This window comes from Mesoplodon bidens, assembly GCF_964165515.1.
Source record: "Mesoplodon bidens genome assembly, chromosome: 3".
In the NCBI taxonomy this organism is placed as follows: domain Eukaryota; kingdom Metazoa; phylum Chordata; class Mammalia; order Artiodactyla; family Ziphiidae; genus Mesoplodon; species Mesoplodon bidens.
In genome coordinates this window covers 100,908,306-100,926,929 of record NC_138178.1, presented here as the reverse complement: position 1 = coordinate 100,926,929, position 18,624 = coordinate 100,908,306, and the positions used below count along the sequence as shown (strand labels likewise).

General features: G+C 41.4%; 1 protein-coding gene across 7 annotated transcripts in view; it reads left to right on the top strand.

Moving 5' to 3' along the window:
• FMN1 (formin 1) overlaps positions 1–18,624 on the top strand; it is a gene marked incomplete at its 5' end in the record, with an annotated part of 410,703 nt that overhangs the window by 185,608 nt on the left and 206,471 nt on the right. For all 7 annotated transcript variants that reach the window (XM_081226859.1, XM_081226858.1, XM_081226857.1 and 4 more), the window contains 2 exons: positions 5,462–6,228; positions 10,880–11,030. In XM_081226859.1, coding sequence (XP_081082985.1) covers positions 5,462–6,228; positions 10,880–11,030 — 918 coding nt within the window. The remainder of the gene's footprint in view (positions 1–5,461; positions 6,229–10,879; positions 11,031–18,624) is intronic.

Here is an 18,624-nt window from a genome sequence, read left to right as displayed (position 1 = left end):
TGTCAGTCAAGGAAAAGGGTGATTGGAACAGAGTGGTTTAATTGCGATTGCTCTCTTAAAGACTGTGAATTTGCATATTGCTTAGAAGGAGATAGATATAGACTATAGACAGACTATTGCAGGTGGGAAGAGGATGTGATTAAAAATGAAAGCAGTAGAAGCAATCAAGTTAAAACTAAAGGGAGATAGATAAAATTTAGATGAAGTCTGGAGATAAAACTTGGGGCAGGCTGGAAAGATGTCAAAACTTTAGACCTGTCTCCTTTCAAATGATATGTTGGGGTGAATGCAGAAAAACAGATTTTTAGCAGGGAGGTTTGGGGAGAGGGAAACTCATAATGTTTCATATGTCCTAAAGAACGTTTATCTAAAAATGATCGGAAGGTTTCTAAATTGTTTTGTATACTGTGTACAAGCACCATGTTCAATGTGAAAGTAAAGGAAACTGAAAAGAAAGTCAATAGGGTTTAAAAGCATTATGTTCCCTTGATTCAGCCTTATCTGTAATTTCGGCTGTGAGGGTCTGGGCTTGACATTCCATAAAGATTTCCAGGGTCCTGCCTGGGGGTACGTGATTATTCAACAGAAAGTTCTACTCTCTGTGTTTTATTCATCAAGTCGTTAACAGTCCTTCTAGTTATGGCTCTAGACAAAGGAGGGAAAACAATATATGATTTCCATGTGCAAAGTAGAAGGGGCACTTAACAGGAAGTGGAGTGTAAAATAGTGTTAAAAAATAACTTTCCTGAAGGCTTGATTCATGATATGTGCAGATTTGAGATGCCTATTTGTAATAGAGCCAGGAACAATTTGAAATAATTGACAAGATACGTGTTACTGAACGCAAGTTAGTGTGTCCGACACACAGTGGTGCCAAACAAGTTTGGAGCAGAGAAAGGTTTATTGCAGGGACTTGCAAGGAGATGGGTGGCTTGTGCCCCCAAAGCCCCAAACTCTCCAAAGGGTTTCAGCAAAGCACTTTTAAAGGCAAGATGAGGGAGGGGCATGATTAGTTGTTGCAAACTCCTTGGTGTCAGAATCCTTTGTTCTTGCAGCTGTCCATGTAGGTCAGGTCATGATGTTCCTGTAAACCTCCAACAGACAAATGCCGTTCTCTGTTCTGAAAATTTTATCTCCACATGAATGGACTCTTAAAGGTTAGAGCCCTGAGAATAGGCTATCCTGTATATTTCAGGCTGTAGGCCACACTCTTTTATAAAAGGTGCAGAGCCAGCATGACTAAGCATGTGCAACAAAGCCCAAAGGTGAAAGCAAAAGGAATAGATCTACTATGAAGTCAGATTTGTTCTTCCCTGTTACATATGGACAGATAAAGAATGAATGAGGGGGGCTTCCCTGGTGGCGCAGTGGTTGAGAGTCCGCCTGCCGATGCAGGGGACACGGGTTTGTGCCCCGGTCCGGGGAGATCCCACATGCCGCGGAGCGGCTGGGCCCGTGAGCCATGGCCGCTGAGCCTGCGTGTCCGGAGCCTGTGCTCCGCAACGGGAGAGGCCAGAACAGTGAGAAGCCCGCATACCGCAAAAAAAAAAAAAAAAAATCATCATGGAACCAATGTGGCTAAACTGGAATCAGGAAAATTAGTGAGGTGGCTTGTGCCACTGTCCAGGTAGAGAAGGACCCAGTGAAGAGTTGAGGCAGTGGGGGTAGACGGAAAGGAATGAATCAGAGAAATTAATGAAACTCATTGATAAGTAATATGTTGGGAATGAGAGAGAGCAAGGAATCCAGCATGATATCCAGGTTTCTGGATGTGATGGGTTGGGAGGATGATGATGCTATTAATTGCAAAGAAGAATTTCAGAGGAGGAGGCAATTGAAGTTTGACAATCATGAGTTCATTTTCAGACGTGTTGAGTCTGAGGTGGCTGATTAAGAATATTCAGGTAGAACAGTTCCAGAGGATAGTTGGAATTATTATGGTTTTAAGATACCAATTTGGAAGTTGCAGTATATAGTCAATGAGTGTAATTTACCTCATGAGTACACAAGATGACCGAGAGAGATTGTGTAGTGTGAGGATGAAATGTCAAGGGACATACCTGGAGAACAACATTTGAGGGATGACTGGAGGAAAAGGAGTCCACAGATTGCTTGGAGAGAGCCAAGAAATAGGAAGAAAATTGCGGTGGGTGGAGAGAGTATCGAAGTTCAGGGAAGCAGAGAATTTCAAGGCAAGGCAGCAGTCAAGTTTAACAATGCAGCTGAGGGCGGAAATCCCTGAAAAGTGCTGAGCAGACGTAACACTCAAATCATGGAGTTTTAAGAAGGTAGTGGGGGCAGAAACCAATTGTCATTGGTTAAAGGAAGCATGGATAAGAAAATAGATGCAGCAAGAGTTGTGTGTTTTCTTAAAAAAACAAAACGAGACAAAACTCTGTTGTGAAGAAAAAGAGGTAGTGTGAGAAAGAAAGGGCGACAGCTAGAAGGGATTAAAAATGGATTTTGACATCTTTATTTTTGCTTTAGATGGATAGAGCCTGGTGCTGGGGAACATGCTGAGAGCCGAAAGCAGGTGATGTGTCAGGCAGCCAAGAGACAAAATAATAATGGCAGCAAACGTCTGTAGCACCTCCTGTGTTCTAAACACTCCTCTATGTGTAGTTTTACATGTATTAACTCATCTACTTTGCATAACTGCCTTGCAGGGTAGGTTCTGTTATTACCCCCATTTTCCTTATAAGAAAACTGAGGTCTAGAGAGGTTAAGTAACCTAACCAATTTGTGCTGTACCCACCACGCTAAACAATAAATTACAGAGCCACCAGAATGGTATATATAGATGTATACATCAGATTCAGCAGATTCAGAAGGTCATTGGTTGAGAGGTGGAAAGCAGGAGAGGTGGGGTGCTTTGTGTAGATACAGTCCAGTTGTGTGATAAAAGGAAAGTTTTTCTGTGGAACATGTCTTTGCAACTTTTTCATATTATTGAGAAGTTGAAGATTAAGTGCAATTATTGGCTCATCAATATTACCTGACTGTTAACCTGCTTGGAAGAAGGTTAGTCAGGAACAACATTCAAGATTTAGTTTGCTGTGGCAGAACTAAACTAGTCGCTAAAATGAAATTTAAATATGCGTGATAATCCAAGGTGGGAATCAGGGCTGGAATGTGGCTGGAGGTGGGCAGGGGAGGCAGAGGGCGATGGAGATGGGTAGGGCATCCAAACAAAGGTCATCTTGATCTCAGGGTTGAATGAAGCATGAAAGTACTTTCAGCCATTTGATAGTAGAACTGGTGAAAGTTTGGGTAAACGTTTGTATTTGTAGTACGTTGTTCATCCTGACTGCTTAAGCTTTTCCTAGTTTTATGCCTGTCACTCCACAAAGGTGACATTGTTTGGAAATTTTGAAGAATGTTTAGAAACCTGTTAGTCTCTTACTCTAATATTATCCTTAGCAACAGTAACCAACAGTAATATTTATTCAGAACTAGTGTTCCCGGCATAATGCCTGCCACTTTATAGGAACTATTTCATTTTACCTTTATAAAAACCCTAGAGATGGTCTGCTACTTTCCTTATTATACACTTGAGGAAACTCAGGCTTGAAGACACAGTGTTCCCTGCCTAAGGACATAGAGCTAGCAAGAGGCTAAACCAGGATGTGAACCAGGTGGTTTGAATCCAGAACTCAGGTGCTGCTTAACCCTCTGTGTTGCAAAGAAATAGATGGTACCCTGAACTTGCCAATTTTTTCAGAGTTGGATTGCAGCTGCCGTGTCCACATATGAGAAGTTCAGCTTTAGAAAAACCTGTCTCTAGTTCTTCTGACCACAGTTATTTGGGGTTTGGTTTAGGAAGCAAAAGGTGAAACTAGTAAAAATACAGTTAAAAGTTATCTTAATGAAGATGGAGAATTTTCCTGTGTCATGACCTTGACTGACTTAGGCCACTGAAAATATTTCTTTACCTTTTTAATATAAAACGGATCTGTACTTATATACCCGTTGGTGTTCTAGACATTTGTGGGCTGAAATTACAGTGAAGAAAGTCTTATTAGCCATAGGGAAGACTCTTGGGACAATGATGGAATATAACTATTGCAGTTTTTTTTAAAAATAAACTTATTTATGGCTGCATTGGGCCTTCAGTTGCTGCGCGCAGGCTTTCTTTAGTTGAAGCGAGAGGGGGCTAATCTTCATTGTGGTGCGTGGGCTTCTCATTGCGGTGGCTTCTCTTGTTGTGGAGCATGGGCTGCAGGCGCGCAGGCTTCAGTAGTTGTGTCACACGGGCTCAGTAGTTGTGGTTCGCAAGCTCTGGAGCACAGCCTCAGTAGTTGTGGTGCACGGGCTTAGTTGCTCCGCGGCATGTGGGATCTTCCCAGACCAGGGCTCGAATCTATGTCCCCTGCATTGGCAGGCGGATTCTTAACCACTGCACCACCAGGGAAGCCCTGTTGCAGTGGTTTTTATCCATCCGTCTCATCAGTAGTGGGTACTTGCCGTTTTAGCTGCTGGGATACAGAAATAAAGGCAGATACTGTCCCTGATTTCTTCTTGTGGAGTTTGTAGTCTGATGGGGAAGGCAGAAATTAAATAAATTCACCAAAAATGTTTAATTACTGCTAAATTGGATTTTGGAAAAACTCAAATATAAAATTGTAAATTTGACTACCTCCCAGTTAACTGTAGTAAGCTAAATGGCTTTGAATGCTGGGAAATGGACTAGTTAATAGCCAAGAGTATGCCAGTTTGTGCTGGTAAGTGAAAAACTGTAGACTCGAGGTATTGACATAACTGAGAAGATGAGCATTAAAAAGGCTGGCTTCATATAAACTATAGTTGAAAATATAGAGTATGTGGAAAAGAAAAAAGCAAACCTTAATAAGCTCATTTTCTATGCATTTATTACTAAATTATGAATGATTATAAAACAAACTCAAATACTGATCATGGGCAGCTTTGATATGGAAACTTTAAAAAAATGCACACACATCATAGCTTCTTCTGGAATTTTTTCTTTCTGCTGTGTTGGCCTGGAAACCCCAGAGGTGAGACATTCTGTGGAAAACTGTGAGAACTGCAGCTCCTAGCCAAAAGTATCTCCAAACCTTTTTTTTTTGTTCTTTTTCCAAAACCAAAAGTAATAACAGATATATCTAGGCATGTTCAAATCTTTATTAAAAGTTTGTTTTGCATTTGATATTAAAACCAATGAAAATTCTTAGATGACAGTTTTACTTTTACCCTTAATCCATGGTTATTGTTCCCTGTGAGCTCAGATTGGATGAAATTATGCTTTTACTCCAACTGTTTAAGTCCTTGGAAAATTCACAAGGTGGAATTCACACCCTGTTGGATTCGCAGAAGAACGTCTCTGTCTTTCCCTGTGTTTATGTGGCCTTGTGCTATGGTGGTGTGGGGATGCTATTGAATATTTTATTTCTGATAATTGTTTTTGATAAATTTTTTGCTTTCTTTCCCACTGATATCTCTACAGGCTCAGTTCGAACTTCAAGCCTTTCATATCCGGGGTGAGCATGCGGTGATAACAGCGAGACTAGAAGAAACCATTGAAAATCTCAAATACGAGATAGAACACCGATGGCGAGGAGGATGTGAAGAGATGAGGGATGTGTGTGTCTCCACCGACGATGACTGCCCTCCAAAGACTTTCAGAAATGTGTGCATCCAGACAGACAGAGAGACTTTCCTCAAACCCTGCGAAGGTGAAGACAGGACAACCAGAAGTAACCAAATAATACCCAAAAAGCTGAATATCTCCTCTTTAAGCCAACTCTCTCCCCCAAATGACAGCAGAGACACCAGTGTACCACTTCAATCTGCGGAAAGCATCTCATCGAGTCAGCAGAAAGCAACCCCTCCCCCTCCCCCTCCCGCACCACCCCTACTGGCAGCCATCCCTCCCCCTCCTCCCCTCCCACCCGCACTTGGACCTTTGCCACTGGCACCTCCACCACCACCTGTGAATACTGGACCTCCCCCACCTCCGCCACCTCCTCTGCCTCCAAGTGCTGGACCTCCCCCCCCTCCCCCACCCCCCCCACTTCCTCACTCCACCGCTCCGCCCAACAGTGGGGGGCCTCCTTCTGCTCCGCCACCCCCAGGACCTGCGCCTCCACCTCCTCCTGGACTCTTCTTCGGAGTCAACCCTTCTGCTAGCCAGTGTCCTCGGAAGCCAGCCGTCGAACCCAGTTGTCCCATGAAGCCTCTGTACTGGACTAGGATACAAATAAGTGATAAGAGGTAAGCTCAACTCCCCTGGCCCATTCTCAGCTTGTGAATTGGCAGGATTTTGGACAAGCGATGTTGTATTCCTGTTGGTTCAGCATCTTTGTAGTGTGGCACTCGTTCTCAGATGTGGTAGTGAATGCCTTGGGTAAACAAGGCTGGAATGTTTTGAGGAGAATGTCTCCACTAGGTCTTCTCTGTGTTCTGTATGGATTGACGCTGGGAGAAACGACGTGTTCTGTGTCAGACCCTTCTCGATGGTATATATTCCATTTCCCAGACTAGAGAAGAGCCCAGGGCTCTCCAACATCTCTGCAATTAGTGAGTAGTCACAAAGACATTGAGCCTGATTCCATACTTCAGGTTCACTGAAGAGTTTTAGATTATTTGTCTTGTCTTTAGATGGTATCATCAACCCTATAATGTGTATATTCAACAGGTAGGTGTAATTTTTCAATTTTTATTAAAAGAACTGGACATAGCTGAATCATTAGCTCTTTAGGTCGGAGAGGAGTCTTAAAATATCAGCTCCCTCTGCTTGAACTCTGTTACCCCTCGCTGCTGAGTACCCTCACATCTTTATACCTTGTTGCCCTCCAGAGAAAGTGCCAGTGGGTAGGTAGCTAAAAAGCATCTTCCATTTGCATAGGTTGTTAAAGTGGGTCTGTAAGGCAGCAAGAGATGGTTGCTTGGAAATTTCCATTCAAACAGATCTGATCAGATTTCTTCTGCCCCATTTTGGAAAGCATCAAAAGGACAACGAGAAAGATGTTGAGTTGCTTCTTGACCACTCTCTAGGTGCGAAGTTCATTGTTTGCAAAGAACAGCAAATATAGAACAGATTTTTACACTTAAATTTTTGAACTTAATTCCCCAACTCAAGATGTGGTGGTGAATTTTTCTATTTCTATAACATTTCGCTTGGGGAAGGCAGTATACTGAACAAAATAAACTGCAATTCACAGTGAGAAAGCAACTAGAAATCACTCTAGGAGGGGTGGGGCACACCTTGACACTAAGCATATGGTGAACTAAATTGATTGTATACTTCATATTTGGTCCCTTTCCTCTCACCAAAAATTAAGGGCAAATTTATTTATTTAATAAATTTATTTATTTATTATATTTAAATATAATACTCTATATTTACATTTCCCAAACGAGTGGTTAAAAAACCATTCCAGATGGTCCTGAAATAGCTCGTACCGTTAACTAAAGTACTAGTATTCCCATTTAAGACTCAGATGACATTTCCTAAGAAATAATTTCTCAGTATATTTATTTGCAGCCATGTTCCCTTATTAGTGTTCTCAAATTAATGTGCAGCCATTCCAGGGTGATGAAGCCCACCTGTCAGCCCTGGCAGTATGTGTTCTGAGGGCACACAGAGCTGTTCCACACCTGGGTCTCCCTAGCCTGCCTCAGCTTCATTCCCATAAGGCTTCATGGGCAAACAATAACCTAGACCATACCAGTGGTGTAACAGTAACCACTGGGAGATGTGGGCCCTTCATCCACTGTTTAAAACAACAAAGACAAGCTGGAGATAAGCATAGTAGTTTTCTCTCCTTACATAGTTTGCCAGTTTGAGAAAGAGGACAATTGAGTGCTCAAGCTCTTATTAGTTTAGCCATAAGTGTAGGGCTTCAATTTTGCGATGGGTTGAATTGCCTCCCTGCAAATTGATGTGCCGGTGCTCTAATCCCCAGTACCTCATACTGTGACCTTATTTGGCAATAGGGCTATTGCAGATGTGATTAGTTAGGTTGAGATGACCTCAGACTGGAGTAGGGCGGGCCTCTAATCCAAAATGACTGGTGTTCTTATAAAAAGGGGAAATGTGGACACTGCCAGGGGCGGAGGGAGAACGGCATGTGGAGTTTGGAGTCCTGCCACCACCAGGGATTGCGTTTTGAGCAAAATGAAAAGTAGATGAATGTTCCAACTTCCCTGACCTGGGACATCAGGAGAGCCCTGCTTGGTGAACATGTCAGCCTCGAGCCTGAGTTCCAAGCACAGGGGTTTAGTCTCTCTTATTATGGTTTCCTTAAAATGTTTTTGTACTTCAGAGCATGAATACGTCTTTTAAACTGAAATGGTCTGAAGACCCTGTGTACTATTCATTATGGACAAAAGTAAAATTATATGGAATGTGTTCTTTGACAGGAGATGATATTTTGTACAGCCAGAGGGGTAAGCACTTCGTGTAATGAGCACATAATCAATTTTGGTCTTGGTCTTCTGGGGAACTAAGAATAAAATATGAATTTTCTCTAGTATATACACACTGCCTCTCATCCACTTAGATTGCTTTTCACTACTAACATGGTTTTTAACTTTTGCCATTTTGCTTTCTTTGATGTCTGTTTTCTGGTTTCTAGAATAGGGAAAAGCCATTTAGTTTAAAAAAGTAAAAAAGGAAGAAAGAAATCCTCATCTGTCTACCTTTTCGGCTTCCTAATAAGTATCTTCCTGGTGAGAAAGTGTCTTCTCCTCCGCCCCCTGCACCCTCCCCCCTGCTTACTCCCGCATCTGTCCCCTCCCCACTTCTTCCTCCCCCACCTCCTCCTGCCTTCCTCTTCCTCTTCTTTTGAGCTCAAACTGTGTGTTCAGTGGTCAGAAAAGAGCTGGCCATGATGGCAGACGGTCCATTGTGAGCAAGTCCTTGTTACTGCCCCACCAGCCCAGTTGCCCCCAACCCACTGAGAGGTGGTATTCCAAAATTCTGTTACTCATTTTTGGAAATGCCTTTTCCCATAGAAACAATGTTGTAGATGGTGATGAGGTGTTCACCCTGACTGCCAAAGCCTATTTACTTCAGAATATAAGTGGATTTATAGCACTTAGTCATACTGACCTGAGCTCAGAGTCCTAGGAGGGGAAGCCAAGCGGTACAGGTGCAGGAGATGGGGGCATGGGTCTGAATAATCTGCTTTGTGGGTCACATCACCTCCCTCTAGGCATCCTCTCCTCAGCTTCCCAGAACCTTCCTGAGGCCCAGACCAGCAGCCCTGAGGCTGCATGCTCCAGAATTTCCTGGCTCTCTTCTCCCACCAATATCCCCTTTCCCAAGCGCAGCTGAGAAAAGCATTTAACATTAAAGGTGTTCATGTTTCGAATTGAAGTTAAGGGGGGTGGGGGGAGGGAGGGGGCGGTGCTGAGGAAGGAGCACATAGATGGATGTACCTCACTGGAAATGTTCTAGCCCTTGGGTGACGATTTCACAGGTATTCATTATACTATTATACATTATAAGTTACATATGTCACATATATGTTCTTAAATGCCTCAAATATTATATTAGAAAAATCATAATTTAAAAAAAAGTGGAGAGAAACAAATGTTCAGTTTTGTTATGGGCCAGAACCAAATGTCATATTTCACAGCAAAGGCAGGCACATAGCAAAATGTGAACACTCAGATCGGAAAAGCCAGTGTTGCCAACTGTTTCAAATATGAAAAATTGTCAAAGCGGCGGGCAGGTGGGGATGGTGGTGTGATGAATTGGGCAGTTGGGATTGACATGTATACACTGATATGTATAAAATGGATGACTAATAAGGACCTGCTGTATAAAAAAATAAATAAAATTCAAAAATTAAAAAAAAAAGAAAAATTGTCTTTTAGTATCAAAAAATTTGTGTGGCCCACCCCATGTAGTAATAGTTCTTTTAGTTTTCATTGGGAAAATGCATACCAAAACAAAGATAAGTACTTGTAGATATTATGGATCATAACATACACACACGTTTGATGTGTATGTTTGCTGTGTGGATGAGACTTTTTATTAAATGTCTATAAGCATTAAAAGTGTTTAAAAATAAGATGAGAAAGTAAGTTAAGAAAGTAGACATTTGGGAGAAAATGTGTTCTGACTGAAAGGAGCCTGGGTAGTAAACCATCTAAGGCAGCTCTCCGAGGCAGTTGTTCTGAACCTGATTTCCCATATCTTCTTCCCTTTCTTTGTTTCAAAACTAGGGTATCCCTGTTTTTAGAGAGAGAAAAAAAACCAATCAAACAAACAAAACACAGTCTCCCCATGGCTGCTTTTGCTGAAATCTCTGCGGGGGCTGGTGCAGTAGGGGTTTTGCTTTGTTTTTATTGTTAATCCTGTTGTTGGGTGGTGTATTATAAAATCAGGTATTTCTAAATGAGCACAGCCTGTTCACGTATATGGGTCCTGCGCTGAGTTAACCCGAGCTAAACCTGAGAACTATATTTAAAATGAATAGAAAAAAATTCAAAAGAGGGCACATCTTCACCCAAGCACTCCATTTTCATTCTATTTAAGAATTATCCTATGAACGTCTCAGAATTGGTTATTGTTTCAATCTTTATACGATGCCCATTTCTACCCGTCATGGAAATGACACAAAGGGAGGGAGGGGCAGTTTCCATGCCTCAACAATCTGAATCCCAGGAGTTCTGATCCCATGGGGTTTCTTTGGTTCTCTCTCTTTGGTTATATCTAAGGACCATTCTGTTTCGGAAATGTGTGTTTGCTTTAATACTTAGTATATTTTGACTTAAAAAATCTGTAGTCGTAAAAAGCTTTTCTTCAAGCGTTATTAGAGTTTTTTAAGGAGTTAAAAAAATGAATTAAGGATTTCACTGTATTCTATTCTCTCTTGTTTCTTAAGTTTAACTCGCCATTTTCTCTTTTAAGCCAAAATTCTACACCAACCTTGTGGGATTCCTTAGAAGAACCTGATATTCGGGATACTAGCGAATTTGAGTATTTATTCTCCAAAGACACACCTCAGCAGAAGAAGAAACCTCTGTCAGAGTCCTATGAGAAAAAAAACAAGATCAAAAAGGTACTGAGTAACTACAGTAATCTTTGTAATTATATATATATATGTATATATATTTGTCATACATGGGAATTTATTATGTGCTGCTGGTTTCCTTTCCCTCTGTTTTCAAAAAATGTTTTGAAAGGTTTTGAGTCACAGATGACAGAAAGGAGCCAATAGTTTGAGAAATCTGTGCTTGCTATTTTGGTCACGCTGTCTGAATTTTCAAACTTTTCTTCATCTGGACTTCTTTCAGCCACTAATTCTATTGAAAAAATGCATAAAACTTAGTGAAAAGAAGTCTGTAGGCTATATGGAAAATGTCTTCTTCACTTATTTAGAACTTCATTCATTGAACAAATATTTATTGGGAGGTCTATCTGTGCTAGATTTTGTTTTAGGCACACGCTATCCAGTTGGGGAGCCCTTAGCCTCATGTGACTATTTGTGATAAAATTAAAAATTCAGTTCTTCAGTGGCACCAGCCACTTTTCAGTTTTATTCTTCTGGCTAGTGGCTACAATATAGCACAGATATAAAACATTTCCATCGTTACAAAAAGTTCTCGTGGATAGCACTGTCTGAGCACCTGGGGTATGTTGGTGAAGAAAAGCAAACAAACGAGAAAACAGATCCTTGCCCTCTGGAGCTTCTATTAACAATAAACATCAGAAACTAAAAATCAGATCACATGGTAGAGCAGAGTAAGGAGGATCAACTTTTTTGGGGTGAGGGAGGGATGGGGGCTACAGGTTTGAATGCAGTGTTCAAGGTAGTCCTCATTGAGAAGGTGACTTCTGAGCAGACTTGAGGGCTAGAAATCTGAGGCCACCAGCAAGCCATCAGAGGACAAGGTCAGGATTCACAAGCCATCAGACAGATGTGGAGGTGAGTCGCCACGGTGCCATGAACTGGCTGCGTGCCCCAAGTCAAAGTTCCTTCAGTCTGCCTTGGTCCCCTCAGTGTCACATGAGATGACATCCATCCATATTGCTCTGAGTAATGATCAAATGACATCATATATATATATGTGCTACCATAGTGCCTGGCACCCAGTCAAACCTCAGCAATTACTTGCTGCTCTCATTTTCCTACTGTTGCTGCCACTGCTGCTATTTCTCTGCATTAGTGTTGTGATAATAGCATAGATGGTATTAGGGAAAAACAGTTGGCCCTTGAACAACATGGGTTCGAACTGCACGGGTCCACTTACACGCAGATATTTTTCAATAGTAAACACTACAGTACGAAACAGCCCGTGATTGATTGAATCCGCGGATGCTGAGGAACCATGGATATAGAAGCTGACTCTAAGCTATATGCACATTAACCCCTAGTTGTTCAAGGGTCAACCGTATAGTACTTGGTTCTGCTGTTGATTTGTGATGTGATCCTGGGCTGGTCATCTCACTTCTCCAGGCCATATTTTCTCTTCTCTGTAAAACAAGATTAACAATATTTGAGTCTACCTGACCCACCAGGATGCTGTGAAATTCAAATCTAAGAGGGTTTGAAGAAGTGTTTTGAAAGGTGTGTAATACTGAATGATAGTTTCATCAACTCTTCATTCTTAAATTATATAGTGAGGTTCATCCATTGATTCATATCTCAAGTAACATGATTGTGAAATGAGCTGTGCCTTGTGGGGGGGAAATGGCAAAAGTCCGGATGCAGTTTTCTGTGAATCAAATCACGTTTGCCCACTGACTTAAATTATACATGGAAATCATGGTCAAGGTTTTTCACAAGTTCATTGGAATTGTGTTTTCCTGATTGAAAAATGTGATGCCAATAATGATTAAATATCAGAGCAAATCTTTTAAGAGGAAACAATTGAGTTACGGCAAGAAGTAAACTGATAGACTATAGAATATATTCATGTGCAGTTAGATTCCTATGAGATGGAAATAAGGGTTTTGCTGGCCAGCTGGCTTTTTAAATGCCATCTATAGGAACAGAAGACTAATTGTTTCTATACAAAAGGCAAAAGCAGAATCTCTGTATTCCAAAAGTGGCCTCATTTTGCCTCTTTCAGGAAGCCTTCTCTGACCATCAAGGAAATCCTCTGAATGTTTTCTTACCCAATATCATATTAAACTTACTTTCATTCTCTTTTTCTTTTAAAGTTGTTATTACTCCTTGTGTTTCTCTCTCTGGATGCTTGGTTACATGTTATTTACTCATAAAGCTAATTGTTTCTGTTTTGGTGAATGAGCATTTTTAAAACATTGAAGTATTTGTTTTTAAAACGTCAAAGCATTTGGTAGTTTATTCTTATTTCTTATCTCATAATTATTTGCCTCTTCAACAAAGGATTTTCACTGAGGCAGTTAGTACTTGATGTGTTTGTTTCTCCGTCTGAGGGGGAAAATATCCTTTATTCAAACTCTTTAATCTTTCTGAACAGTGAGGTTGCTGTTACCTCAAAGACTCTGTGCACACGTGTAGTCTCTATTTTTTTTCTTTAAGGGTAGCAGTCTTGAGGGTGCTTGGAGTTTGCAGTGAGCTTGTGTCCTAGAGCTGAGATTCTAAGTTTTAAAGAAAAAAAGAAAACAACGAATTGAGTCAATGCCAGAAAACTCTGAACCTGCCTCCTATGCGCCTTCCTTCTGTGCCCGTGGCCAGATTTCCAATATCAAGATGGATCCCTTGGTCTCTTCTGAAAGTCAGATGTTTATTTTCTTTTCTCTGAGAATGAAGATGAAAGTGAATTTTAGTGATTGTGAGCAACTGAGGAGTTTCAGCCCTGGAGGCCAGCTTTGTTAGCCTAACCACAGAATGGTTCCCATACAAGGTGACCAGGAAACACTTGCCAGATAGATCTTTTTATGGTGACTGAAGTGGAGTATATGTCAGAGATTTTAAAATCCAGCATTCTGAATCTTGGCCGCAGGGACTCTGCCAGCATTGAGACAGACGTGAGCATCTCTCTTTTTTTTTTTTTTGTGGTATGCGGGCCTCCCTCTGTTGTGGCCTCTCCCATTGTGGAGCACAGGCTCCGGATGCGCAGGCTCAGTGGCCATGGCTCACGGGCCTAGCCGCTACGCGGCATGTGGGATCCTCCCAGACCAGGGCACAAACCTGTGTCCCCTGCATCGGCAGGCGGACTCTCAACCACTGCGCCACCAGGGAAGCCCCGCGAGCATCTCTTAAGTGGAGCTGGTCTGCATCCCTCTGCACGTCCCACATTCCTAGTCAGAACTGTCGGAATTGTTACCGTTCTGCTGAACTCAGATACAAGTTTCTAGTTTCATCTTCTATAACAGCATTTAAAGTTCCCATCACTGGCACTGATTTAAAGCAAACAGATACATATCTTCTTAAACTGGGCTGGGATCCTGTTTTCTAGTACGATACAGTCTAAGAATTAGAAGAAACCTTCCTGATCATTTAATTCAGTGCCCTCATGTGGCACATGAGAAACGAGACCTAGAAAGATGAAGATGACTTCTAGGGTTTGTACGCTTTTAGCTAGGAAGACATTGATAATGACGGACACTTGAGAGGATGTAGAAGAGCCTCAGCATATGTCTTCACTTCCCCTGAATTTAAACAGGAATTGGTTGCACTTAATGTTGGTAACAGCTTTTACTGGGATGATTGATTTTAACATTTATAAATGAGGGTAGCCATTCTTAGAATCAGCAACAAAATCCAGCTACACTTGTGCAAATCCAAAATATGTCCTACCTTGTGAAATTATCCAAAGTCTTCTTCAGGATCTTCCAGTAGGAATCCAAATCTTTGAATAAAAAGATACTATGTATAACTCCAAGTACGAAATAATATGAAACAATATGTAGATTTGGAGCTGTTTTCCTTTGACCCCCATCAATCATTTTAAATATTAGCTATAAGTTAAATACTAACTATGACAGATTCGTATTGCATACTCAGGCCTGTGCCATCTTCGTTTGTGGTATGAGACCACTCTGCCACCACAGACATAACATTCACCAAATTGAGAACCAGAACTCAAAACATCAGCTCTTGTCTGTACCAGCAGCACTTAGTACTACCTCCTATTTTTTTTGCCCTCTGATAACCTTCAGGGCAAGTCGTTTAACTTTTCCACACAGATTCTTTCTCTACCCAATAGGGAGTAATAACCCTTTACAGGGTCATTACAAGGATAAAATGAAATCATGATTGTGAAAGTACTTGAAGTATTCTCTAGAACTATGTATTAATCTCTTCATTTATGAACAGACATGAAAGCTTTGCAAAGGAATTCTTGAACATCGCTTATTCCCACAAGCTTGTTGAGGGTCTTCCAACATGAGTGTGTCCCTTCCTGAAACTGTTTGCAAATGGTCATCTCTAGACCATTCCTGTTTTCCAGCTCCTTTAACAGCATATACAGACACCTAGTAGTTCATCTTACGTTGGTTTATATAGTCTTTTTGCACTGTAAAATAAGAGTTTTCACTGTCAATATGCCCATATTTCTACTATCTCTAAGTTACATTTGTTCCAGGGAAAGGTAGATCAGTGCCTTGACGAGGAGCCAGAAATCTGCCTTCATCAGACAGAATCTGTCTGAGATTCTTTGTCCTGGTGCCTGTCAGAGAAGTAGCTACTCCAATAAACTTACCAATTGCTTTCTAAACTTGCCTGACAACGTTCAGAAAATCAGCATGACCTGCCAATATTCTTCCTCTCTTGAAATTATGAATAATGTCCGTGCTTGTTCCCTCCTCTGTAAGATACATAAAATTACTCCACTCCCCTGGCCTTTTTAATAGATATTTCTTAAGAATTAATGACATAATGGCTATTCCCTGAGCACTTGGTGGGAGTGGGGGTAGGGAGGGGTGGTGATGGTCCCGCAGACACTGGTCTATTGAAACTTCCTGGAGCCAAAAGCTTTCAGTTGTAATTGGGTCACTTTGGCCAGGATCATAGCTGTAACTCTCAAATCCCAGACTTGGTGTCTCAGTTTAGTGGGGAGGGGAGATGAGTGGAAGGAGAACATAAATTTGCAGGGTTTTCATAATCTGTTGCCTTCCAAGTTTATATAATTTCAGCTTTTGTGTACAAAGATAATTTCTCTGGGCCGCCCCGGTAAGGTATGTGCATTATTTTCCCCCCCCCCCCAGGAATGGGAATGCATTTTCCAAGCCCTTTCTATTACTCATTTGTTTGAAAAATGAGCAGTGAGGTTAGGGGTTATCATTTATGGCAGTGAGTGAAATCACTTGCCCGTGTGTTGTTTGCACCAATATATGACCTTGAGGTCATTGGTGCTATGTCCAGATTCCTTGAGTGATATCTGGAATGATCTGGGCTTTCCTGTTCTTTGGTTTTAAAGGCCCCTGACTGGCCAAATCTACTGAAAGCAAACGGGAGCTTCTACTCAGCGACAAGCACCAACTTACAAAAATTCTGCCTTGTAAATTTTATGTGGAAATAAGACAGCCCAAAAAGTTAAGTTGTACTTTTACTTTATTTACTTATTTTTTTTTAAAAATAAGTCATTAGAGCTTGTCAAGTATGGATATCAATGATTCTTTCAGAATGTTGAATCTGAATATTATTCTTGGAGTTAGACTATGTTTCTCTTGTTGGCTGTTAAACAGTAACTTAATCTGGACTTGTACCGCAAGCCAGCTGCAGGGTCATACGGTGCTCAGTTCCTACCCATACCACAAGAGGACACCTTCGAATGCTGAGCTCTGCAGAGCTAAATTAGCCTCTGTCCTAGAGCCGGAGCAATGGAGCCTACAAGAGTGTAACTACCCCTCGAGTATCCTCTTCCGTCTTGTAAAATCTCTTTATTGTGGACCATGGGGCCAAATTTCACAGCAAATTATCCACTCAAAGTATTGGGAGCCAAAGGAATATTAGAAAGGCTTGTAGGTATTAGTAGAATAGAAATCATTAGTAGGCATAGTTCCAGTGCTTAGAATGAGTGACTGCAATATAAAAATTTATGAAGTATTAGACTTAGCCCCTTTGGGACTGATTCTGGAATCACCTCCCCACTGCACGCACACACACACACGAGGTTTTTTTTAATTGTCCATTTCTAAAGGGAGGGAAGATGTATTTGAATATAGATTTGGGGTTCTCTAATTGGAAAATAAAGAAGTTTGATTAGATATTACAAGATATCCTATGAGACAACAATTCTAAATATTTGGGGGGTTTTTTACGTATTTTATTCTTTACTCCTAGTTGAGTAAAATTTTGGAAATCTCACCTATATTTTCCTGGACCTCATTCATTTATGCTTAATTCAGGACGTTTTCTAAGACTGTGACTGGCTGGAGGTAGACAATGGTTTGAGGCTGAGTGCCAGTGTAGGGACCTTGGTGGTGGCAGTGACTTCTCTGGCCTCCAGTTTTAAGCTAGAAGTATGTGAGGAAATAAGAACGACCAAAGATCTTATATGTTTATTTAAGTCAAAAACCCAGGTCACATGGGTGCTTCCAAAATGAACTCATAAATACCTTGCAGAGTGCACACATCTCCAATATACACAAAGATCAAAACAGCCCCATACACATACACATGCATCCATAGGTATGTGCTTAACACGAACAGAAGTCTTAATAACCTTGTATTTATGTAGAATCTTTCAAGTGAAGATGACAACAAGATTTCAATAGCAATAATAATGGTTAATGCTAGGGGAGCAGTTTTTGGCAAAATGCCTAGCATGTATTAATTTATCCAGTCGTGGGGCTTCCCTGGTGGCACAGTGGTTGAGAGTCCGCCTGCCGAGGCAGGGGACATGGGTTCATGCCACGGAGCGGCTAGGCCCGTGAGCCATGGCTGCTGAGCCTGCACGTCCGGAGCCTGTGCTCCGCAACGGGAGAGGCCACAACAATGAGAGGCCCGCGTACCGCAAAAAAAAAAAAAAAAAAAAAAATTTATCCAGTCGTCACAAGAACCCAGTGAGATGGTTCTATGATTATTGCCATTTTTTAGATGAGGAAGCTGGAACTCAGAGGGGTTATGTAACTTGCCCAGCATCATACAGCTCTTAAGTGGCAGAGCAAGGAGATGAATCCAGCAACAACCCCAGAATCTGTGTTCTTAATCACTTGACAAATGGTCTGTTGGGCTGAATGTAACTACAAGTCCTGACTTTATATTCACTTGGAGAAGTCTGAATTTTATTTCCTGGTCATTGTTTAGTGAAAAGAGCTCTGGCTTTGGTGTCTGTAGACCCGCTTTCTACTTATGGCTCTGACCTTAGCCAACTGTTGAATCTTGGGCAAGTTCTTTAAATTCTCTGGGTCTCAGATTTCTCATCTGTCAAAAGGTAAACTTTAATTAGATGAATTCCAGGGATAGGGTCATCACTTCTACTTTGCAAATGGGGACACTCAAGATCCACCAGCTTTTGTCTTATTTATTAGAGGGCAGTTAGACAGAGGCGTCACATGTGAACCAACATCTCTGCGCTCAGACCCATAGATCAGACTGCCTGACACCATCAGCACCACGGTGTATGAGTCACAGGTATGTGGGAGCTCAGGGAGTAATTGTTAGTATTTTAATAATCCCCTAATCTTAAGAGACATAAACGTATTGGAGGATTATTTTAAAATAAGCCAAGTTTCTCTATGTACTGGGGTATTGAAGGGCTGGAATCTGATGGGGAAAC